At 38.0% G+C, this 9858-nt stretch overlaps 1 protein-coding gene across 2 annotated transcripts in view; it reads left to right on the top strand.

The window, feature by feature from the left end:
• Nucleotides 1-9659, top strand: part of LOC140941795 (phosphatidylinositol-glycan biosynthesis class X protein-like) — a 9776-nt gene extending 117 nt beyond the window's left edge. Inside the window, exons 2-5 of one of the 2 annotated variants that reach the window (XM_073390809.1) lie at nucleotides 6759-6835; nucleotides 7579-7703; nucleotides 7951-8060; nucleotides 9551-9659. In XM_073390809.1, coding sequence (XP_073246910.1) covers nucleotides 6774-6835; nucleotides 7579-7703; nucleotides 7951-8060; nucleotides 9551-9574 — 321 coding nt within the window. In that variant the 5' untranslated portion in view covers nucleotides 6759-6773 and the 3' untranslated portion in view covers nucleotides 9575-9659. Of the gene's footprint in view, nucleotides 1-6758; nucleotides 6836-7578; nucleotides 7704-7950; nucleotides 8061-9403 lie in introns of both variants that reach the window. The other variant, XM_073390808.1, reaches the window with a different exon arrangement.
• The last annotated feature ends 199 nt before the right edge of the window (nucleotides 9660-9858 follow it).

Consider the following 9858-nt stretch of genomic DNA (forward strand, 5'->3'; position numbering starts at 1 on the left):
GTCTTAGAATGGTGTCCTAAATACTGAATGCATATTATAAGGTTCGAATTCTCTTTGGTTTCAAGGATACAGGAATGACAGTTTTGACGAGGCCTCGAGGGGCCGCCATGTTGGTGAACTGAAGGAGATTTACAGTAATTAATTCTAGCCTTATCATTAAAATAACTTAATCGTGACTCATACAGTTGCAAAGAACTATCCTTCCTCCTTTCATTTACCTACTCTTATCTGAAAATGGTTAAGCCTGAGCTACGAACGGCTATAACTTCTCACAGCACTTTTTCGTTACTTAAAAGGTACACAAATTTGGTAGAAATTGGAAGGTCAATATCACCCGTGCCACATCGATTTAGACTAAGCCATTTTAACTAAACATAGTTTGTTTATAGGTAAGTTAGACTGTAGAATAAAATAACTGGGCAAATGCAACGGAGCAGAAATACAATTGCATGAATGCGCAATGGTTCAGCCACTTGGCCACTAAAACTTCCAAACGAAATTCGGTGAATATTTGAAAAGAAAATTCTTTAAAAATTGATCGTGCCTCTTAAAGCCTATCTATCGCTTAAAAACCCTCCCTTCTAATGTAAAAAGATGATCTTTTGATTCTGACCTTTCGAAGAGCTTGAAATTTGCGCTAAAATGAAAATTATAAATTTTGTTACACACGGTACTAGCTCAAGTTCGCTCTTCGATTTGCCACACCAATAGTGAGCTGCTCGTGTACTGCACAGTTACAATTTTCTCTGTAGTATTTCGCTGTATACAGCTACAAATTACATATTTTCTCAGACAAAGATAACGCAAACGTTGTCAGTTTTTATCAAAAGGCTAGAAAAACAAACCGTGCACTGCAGTTTTATGCAAATTATATGGTATTCGATAATTACACGTGTAAACAGGAACATACCTTTGCTAATGTACACTGTTTGGCAGATCTTTCCAGCGTAAGATATAAAACTAGTACATGAAATGAAATTAAAGAACTCATCAAGTCAAATTACCTGATCGTACCGTCATTACTGAATGATAAGTCCGAAAAATATGACATGGAATGTTCGGTGGGAGACGAAGCTATTTTTAGGAGGACAATGAACTGCACGCTGGAACGGAACTGAAATTAACAACCTTAATCAAGTTCAGTCTTCTTGACGCTATTAAACGTTTCACCCGACTTTGAACAGGAAGATTTTTTTTATTTTCTTTCTCATTCTTGCATGTATTCTGCAGTTCGCCCAGTATTTTTTCGTAACTTTTAATTTTCTACCAAACTGAAACTGTTAAGAACTACCAACAGCCCCTCCCCCTCTTTGAGTGAACTTTCATTCGGTCTGATTCACAATGATTTTCGAACGGTGACAAAGTGAAATTTGAAATGACATTTTATTTTAGTATTTTTAAAAGCTCTTTATTTTTTTTTCCGATAGCCAGGAATGTTTTGAACGTGAAGGCTCAAGTGTCGGTGTTTTTCACGACTCTGCTTGTGGACTGACGTCACCACCAGTATTACATCACGGACATAAAATCTGATCCGAGAGGGTCATACAGTAACTGATGGGTCTCTGGAAAGGGAAATGCAGTCACTTTGGGGCGAGCAGGCTATATAGATGATGAACTCACTGGTTATTACTCCATAACCGTATCTCAAAAGTCGAGCCAGCCCGGGGCTAGCAAACACAATTTTGGGGCCACTGGCCAAGCCCTTATGTTTGGCGGGAAATTGGCAACCTCGTCCCCAGGGCTTTTCCCTTAAAAGATGGGTAAAGCCCTAGGGACGAGGTTGGGAAATTGGCTGATTAGTCAAATCTCCTTAACTCCACGACAATGCACCTTTCCAAATATTGCCCTTCTAATCATCATATAGGTAGGGCCTCCCGTAAGCATTTGCAACTATTTTGATTTGTAGAAGACTCTTTAACATTTTTTATTACCCCCACCCCCACCTCCCCCCATCCATAACAAAAAATTCTCAGACCAACACTGAATTGCATGAAGGTATGACAAAATTATGACCATCTCGAGGCTAGGTTCATCACTGTAACTTACCACATAAAAGCTTTTTCGTTGTTTGCCAATGACGACTAATTCTGTTATGAATACTAAGGTCCCATAAACAACGCCACGTTTAGAAAGAGCCCGCCCTTTTAATCCAAGAAAACCCAAGTAGCAATTTCGTCAACGGACAAAAGCCGTAAGAAAAGAACCGCGTCAAGTAGTTCATAAAATCACAAACGCCTCATGACACCTTTTATTCACTCTTTCTTCGATAAAATAATTTTAAATTTTTGCTGCGGATCGACCGTAGGGAGCGAGCAGCAACATAATCATATAAGGGGCGACGAATTCTCGAATTCATCACTTTTTACCACAATGCATTGCAATTAAGCACACTTTTTACCACAATGCATTGCATTTAACCAGAGTGCATTGCGCCACGAACAACTCAAATAAAAACACGGGGAAGTTCGCATCGTTCGCTGCCCAGACTCAGAGTTTTCTTTGTAGCAAATTTTCTACAGGACAATTAGAGGTCTTACCAAATTTAAGACACGCAAGAGTCTTTCAGATGAGTACGATGGTTAACTTGGGGATTGGATTTCAATTCAAGAGCCTTTGACTCGTCCAGGTGTTAAACCTGACGAGAAGATGAGTATTTGCTCTTCGACTCCGCAACACGGGGGATATACAAATTCCAGCTTGCTAGAAGGTGATGTAAAAGTGAGAAAATGTCATGCCATGCTATTCTTAAGAACCTGTATGAGCCGAAAATGGATGTGATTTTGACCATTCGCTTCAAAATAACAGCGTAAATCGAGATAACAAAACATATGTTTTGTGTCCTACGTTGCAGACGAGGACGTGTATCGGCGTTTTGAAAAGCATAATTATGTTCTTTCATTCATTCATTGCCATGGAATATGCGTTTACATTGTTTTTTTACTGTTAATAGCTCGATTAATGCGGCTGGCGATCATCTTGCCGGCGGAAGTTTCCCAAAATTACGGAGGCAGTCTCTGCGGTGTAGTGGTGAGGTGTAGTCGCGTCGAGCCTATGGTACCGAATTCGAGTCCTACCGAACTCTTTTTCCCTTCTTTCTTTTTTTTCCCGTTTTTTGTGTTGTTGTTTTCTATAAATATATAGCTAAATAACTGTTACTTAATAAAGTGCAATAAACAGCAAGAAAAGTATCGTGTTTCCGGAGAAAAGATAGTACACCGTATATTAAATATATGGATAAACAATCTGAATTTTTATCATTTCCTACAATTTATTGTGGAAAAACCAGAGTTGATAACCACTTGATCATTTTTTAAACAACGTTCCCACGAGTTCTTTGTATAGACTGATAGTAGTTATTCTAGTACTTTCCAACATGTAAATAGGACATTCAATGTCATTTTCGATTCCTTTAAGTCCCACTGCCTAACTAATGCCAGTATCAACAGAATGTGCCACAGCATTACTATCTTTTAGATACCCTAGTTTAAGCATAAATGACACCAGCATGCGCGATTATGAGCATTGTAGCTTATGAAAAGAAAATTTAACCAATGCACATGAAAGCGTCTAAGACGGGGACTAGAGGGAATTAGGAACATCGTGCTTACCGCTGGAATAATATTGGCTAGTTCTTTGAATAGACTCAATTAAAACCGTTTTTGTTCTGTAAGGAGCTGTTAGATGGGGGGAAAGCTACATAAAGAAGATCGCATCAGAATACGGCACAGGACTAGGCTCTCAAAATCGATAAGATGCAAGACTAATTATTATGTAAAACAGAGAAAAATTCCTTGAGGGAAAAAAATTATGGCTAGGGAAAAGAAATGAAGGTGGAAAGTTAGGATCGTAGCTTCTTTTCAGGTAATCGATCATTTACGTTAACTTCCGCTATCCGACGGGCATATCGGAAAGACTGAAAACACTCAATGGATGAGAGTATAATACATTCAAGAAGAAACAAATTTGTGATTTTTCACAACTCATTAAAAAAACTAAAAATGCGTACTACTCTGATTTTTGTTTTCAATTTTAGATTTTTGCGATGGGGCATTATAGCCCCCGTACTCACTAGACACTACTTCACAATCATCGTGTTAAAATCAGTGAAATACTCCATTTGCGCGTGCATTTGAAGAACATTTGAAAACTATTTGGATTCCTACCCTTATACCTTTATTAAAAATTAAAGTTGGGAAATTTGTTGTTTTCTAAAAGTAGATTGAACAGCCGAACGACATTTTTTTACACGGAGTGGGGAAGGCAAAGCTTCACTTTTCTCTTCTTAGGTAGAAAGCGTCAGCAAAACGTGAGAGTCGTGCGGGGGTAAAGTGTTTAACCTAATTTTCTCACCGATTGCGAGTGCCATTTCATCCACGCATAACCTCACCTAGTCAACAGAATTAGTAAATGTAATGGGGAAACGTTACGAGAGAACTAAGTAAGATGTTAGCCGGGGCAAGTTTTGAAAATTGTGCGCACACCTGGAAAATCTTGGCTACGCTCCTGATAGAGACTTTTGCTGGAGAGAAATTGAAACGTGCTCGCTAATACAGTGACCACCACAAAGGACAAGCCATAGGATAGTTCCAGAAAACCACCCATTAAAATAGATCATGAAGTTGTCGCGGCGGAGGATGAACTTGAAGGCTTCTGATGAAGTGCAATTTTTCAAGGGAGCCCAAACAAGATTATGTACGATGGGCACAGCTTGTTTGATCTGGAAAATTTAGGGAAGCTCAAGGCAAATCGCTAGACAACACATGCTAGAACTGAAATAAAAATCTTTTGCGCTTTTGCACTCTGTCCCTAAGGGTAAAGGTGAAAGTTTCCCTTTATCAATGCATTAACCAAGTTGATTATGAATGCTTCCTTATGTTGGACGTCTTACTAACAAGCACATTACCACTACTTGTCCTCAGAGGCGTTTTTGAGTTGACGAGCAGAGAAAATTAGGTTTTGACGGTTTGAAATTCAGGATGCCAGAGTGAAGACGCCTTTTGTACGATGACGTCATCGTCCGACAGTAAAAAGCGTTCGTTTTTTACCACTGATATTACGTCAATCGGTACACTTATGTTGTCGAAATGTCTATAAGCATGGTAAATGATTTTACATTAAACTGCTGACACATCTTCAATCACTCCTTATTGTTCGCGATATCGGATAAACACTCTGGTCGCTAACTGAATTTTCTTTGCTGTTTACTTTATTTTGAATTGGGACTGTCTTGAGTTGTCCATGCATTGACTAACGATTTTAGGCTTTTTCAAGGAAACGAAAATCTGGAATTTTCCCGCGGGTGAGGCATGTGCGCACAGTTTTAAAGCCATTCGGTGGGGTGACTGTGGTTTTTGTTGTCCTGGGCTCATCCCTCATTCTTCCTAACCCCCTCCAATTAAACCAATTTTTCTGTTTATCAAAAAACCCTTTATGGAAAGACAAAGAATCTCCTCAAAACAGGCTTCGTGATTGAGACAAAATACCTGAAAATTTTACACGGAACCGTTGTTAATGGTGTACAAGGTAGAATGAGTATATTCATTACTTTGCCAACGCCCAATTTTTAAAACCGGAAGTAATGATGTTTATTTCAAGGGCTCATGTATCATGAGTTTTGAGTGAATCTTCAAACGCTGTAAATACATGTAGCTGGAACTATCATCGCATCCTCGCTCACCAATAATGATAACTTATATCAACTGCCATTATTTTTTGCCTGGCTAAGATTTTTACGGATTCTTCAGTTCACTTGTTTGAAACGATGCGGTTTCACGTGAGTTGTAACGCCATGCAAGGAACGTGACGACCCGCGATATGCGTGGGAAAATACTACTTTTTTGCGATCAAGGTGGAAACTGGCATCTTTGTCGTCGAGTAAGGTAATACATCTCAATTTTCATTACTATGGTTAATTTTAAAAGCTCTGGTTTCGATAAAGGAACTGGAGGAAAATCAGGAAAATTCCAGTTCGACTGTGATGGTTGCATTTTGTTTACGTGTCGTAGCATAAACATAACAAATTCATTTTCCTTTTCCTTATACACTCTGCCTTTTTTATACTGTTTTTCGCAGCAGAGTTATCGATTATATTACAGAGGCTAATTTTATTACACAGATCACTCAGATTTAATGACAGAAATTCTATTATCGATTGTAATTTTGGCAACACCTGGCGAGTATTCGGTGTAAAGATTATTGACAAAGTCGCTAGAACACTCTTCCATTCATTACTTTTGTTTCTGCTCCGTTAAATTTGCCCAATTTTTTTATTAACGAACTGGATTTGACTACAAACAATGAGTATTCAGGCAGAGTGGCAAGCTTCAATGCGATGTGGAAAAAGAGATATACGCCTTTAAAATTCTGTTAATTTTGCGGGTGTAAAAAATTCAAAAAGTATACCCACCAAAAGTTTAATCGATCGTTGCGAAAACGTTATCAATTTCGAAGTAGTTTCTAAAAATACAATAAAGAGGGATTGTTCTTTCAATGTGTAGCAGCAAAGGACGATTAGCTTTGCAGACAGGGTTGTAGTCGAAGGCTCAAAACCAGCTTCTATTAACCAATATGGCGCCGGTCCAAGGCACCCAAAAACCGGCCATATCGATAATTTCCGAAATAGGAGGAATTAGAACCTAAAGTTACCTATTCCTTATTAAAGACCCCAAATCAAGTCTAGTTGCCAATTTTTAGCCAATTCGGTGAGATAGTGTGGCAGCGACTTTTCAATATACCTCGAATCTTACAGACAACTGCTCATAAATACTGAGGTGATGGCACATCATTCCTCTCCACACAAGGTCTTTTTATTTCCTAAAGCAGTGGTGAACTCAAGGTAGGTCATGAGTTGACTCATTGGCTACTGATTGCCGTATGTCCTTGAGCCATAATCTCCAGTTTCTTTATGAATGTTTGAATTAGAGGGTGGGTGAGTTGGGGTGGCAGTGAAATCTTGCACTCTCAGATTGTTTTATCCTTATCTTGGTAAAACCCAATATCTCTACCTTAGTTATAAATAAAAAAAGGGTCAATTAGCCCATAGCAAATGAAAAAAATATTGTGATGCAAAATTACCTAGGTTAAAAAATTGTACATAGTGAAAAATTAAATTTACCTAAGAAAAAAAATTACCTGCAACATATATATTTTCCTTAGTTAATCTTAGCAAGTCGAATGTATCTTATTTTTTAGAAATTAATATCTTCAACCCTTATATATTTTCTTTAATAACTCAAATGTTTTTTATTTTTAGAATTACAATTATTGTAAAGCGCCATTGAGCTCACAGAAATGGCGGTATATAAATTCTTGTATTATTATTATTATTGTTAAAAAATCTAGCTAAATAGGGTGAATAGTTTTTATTCTAAATGTAAAGAAGCTCCTCACAGTGAAAGACACAAGCAGGACCCCTCAGAGGGAGGGGCTGGGGGGCCAGGTTCCTTCCCCCCCCCCATTTTTAAAAGACAATAAAACAATGAAGTAATAGACAAAAAAACTATTTTTGCTGGAATAAGAATATCCAGAAATATACAGAGGACATCAATAGTTATCATTGTTTTCATTTTTTGTGCGCAGACTGGGATCCATTTATGTGAATATTAGCATACCAATTCATCTGAGGTACCACAAAGCTGCTAAAAAAGAAAAATTTGTCCCTGTTTCTTTGTCCCCTCCATCAATTCTTGGAAAATGTAATCATGGTAAGTGTATTATTATAAAAATGAATCTAAAAAGTTGCTTTCTATGAAGTGAAGAACATATGACTGTACAATGTGTGCCTGAAGAATGCATTCTGAGAACAGCCTGGAGAATTTTTATATTTTGGATATTGGGCTTAAAGGGTAAAGTAACACAAATCTGGGTTGGAACTTAACCTTTCAACTTTGAAGAGACCTCACTACTTTCATTATAATTCCAGTGATTTTATTTCTGCATTCTGTACTACAGGAATGGACAATTTTGCAACACGTTGTCCAAGTGAAATGATCAAGGCTCCTTGTAGTGCAAGAAGATCATCCAGATACTGCGACTGGATCACACTTACTCAAGTTAATGAGGTATTTTTTTATTATGATGAGCATTATTTCAATAACTATTATCATATTTAAAGCAAGATGCATGGGTGTGTATGCATGAGGATGTGGATTATTATTTTCATAAGCCCATTCTTTCCCATTCAGTGACTAATCTGCTTATACATGTACATGTTAGTCCTGGTTCCTGTAATTTAAACAGACTTAATGGAGGCGACTCAAAACACTTTCCCTGATTTCCAATTTGAACATTGCTTTCACGCTGGTAGTAAACACTTTTTCTCTTGGCATTATAAGAATGCAGCAATGCTTAACATACCCTTTAAGCCCCAGCATCCAAATACAAATTCTCTGCACTAGTATCCATAAATTTCCTTATAGAATCAGTTGAGAGAACTTGATAAAAGATCAAAGCATTTCTCCTTTGTTCATCATTTTCTTAATTCTCCCAACCTTTTCTCTTGATGATGTCTTGATATTGTTTGGAGAAAACTGATTTTGGTCACTCTTGGGACTGAAAGAGTTAAGGTGACCATCCCCTTCCACTTTGAAGGCAAGATACATCAGGGGCGGATCCAGGATTTTTTTTAGGAGGGGGTGCACTCGTCTCTTGCTCTACTTCAACACAAATAAACCACATAGGTTTTTTTTTGCAGAATACCAGTTGTATTAGAAAACAGCAGGTCATCTCGGGGGGGGGGGGGGGGGCACCCCCTGCACCCTCCCCCTAGATCCGCCCCTGTACATGAAATAGGTTAAAAGTGGGAAGTCAAACATGCCCACTAGTGAGATATGGATGGAAGGTTCCAAAAAAAAAGGTTTTTTTCAAGATCGGCGTTTCCACCACAGCACCGTGACACCATTGCCGTTTTGACATTTCAAACTCTTTTGCACTTTATAAATTCTTGAAGAAATTTAGAGGGGAGTTCACACTACCATGTATTATTACGTCTTACAATAGACCTTGGTGATTAAGAAAGAAACTGTTAGGGCAGAAGGCTCAGAAAATTTCCCTTTAACTTTTCCGCAACAATTTATCATACCTACACCATTTTTATCCATGACCGACGACATTTATCCTCAACTCTCCAAATTTGATCTATCCCTTTGAAAAAAAAGTTCAACTGTTATGTCATAATCTTATAAAATTCAATACTGCTGTTGTGTCACGACCAATCAGAAGCACTGACGCGTTATCAGTGTGGACTTTCTTTGCTCGTTTCTCAGACGTCATTTCGCGGGGAAACCAGGGGTGGCGTCTCGAAATGTCGGCTGTTTTTCCCAGGCTAATGTTTTTGTGGCGATACTGATCTCTTAGAACATTATGTTGATATTGTTATTAAGAATTTTTGTCGTATGTTATGTAGGAGAATCTCCTTGTTTTTCAAGTGCCTGTTGGACAAACTGAACATACCTTGCTCATCACCATTCTGACTGTTTTCTCAGCCATAGCTGGAAGCGGTCTGCTAGTTTGGAACTCTTTGCTGAGCTCATGTTGAACCTGTTTCTTGCAGGGAGGTTATGCGTTGACGTTCTAGTAAGTCTAGTAACTCCCTCGTACAGAGGAAATGTACAGGACTGCAAGATTTTTTTTTTATTATTGAAATGATGGTGTCCATTTTGTGACATTTTGAATGTGTATAAAGAGATGGAATGAACTTTAAAGTCGATGATTTTGTAATAAATAACACTTTTTCCAATAGTACAGATTGATAAATCACATTACGTAATTAAGTAACAATGTGTATTTCAACTATGTGCTGATGAAAACTGTTTTTGTAAAAAGAAAGAAATGGTACTTTTGGGTGTTGATTTTTTCCCC

The sequence above is a fragment of the Porites lutea genome, chromosome 6 (assembly GCF_958299795.1).
Source record: "Porites lutea chromosome 6, jaPorLute2.1, whole genome shotgun sequence".
Classification (NCBI taxonomy): Eukaryota; Metazoa; Cnidaria; class Anthozoa; order Scleractinia; family Poritidae; genus Porites; species Porites lutea.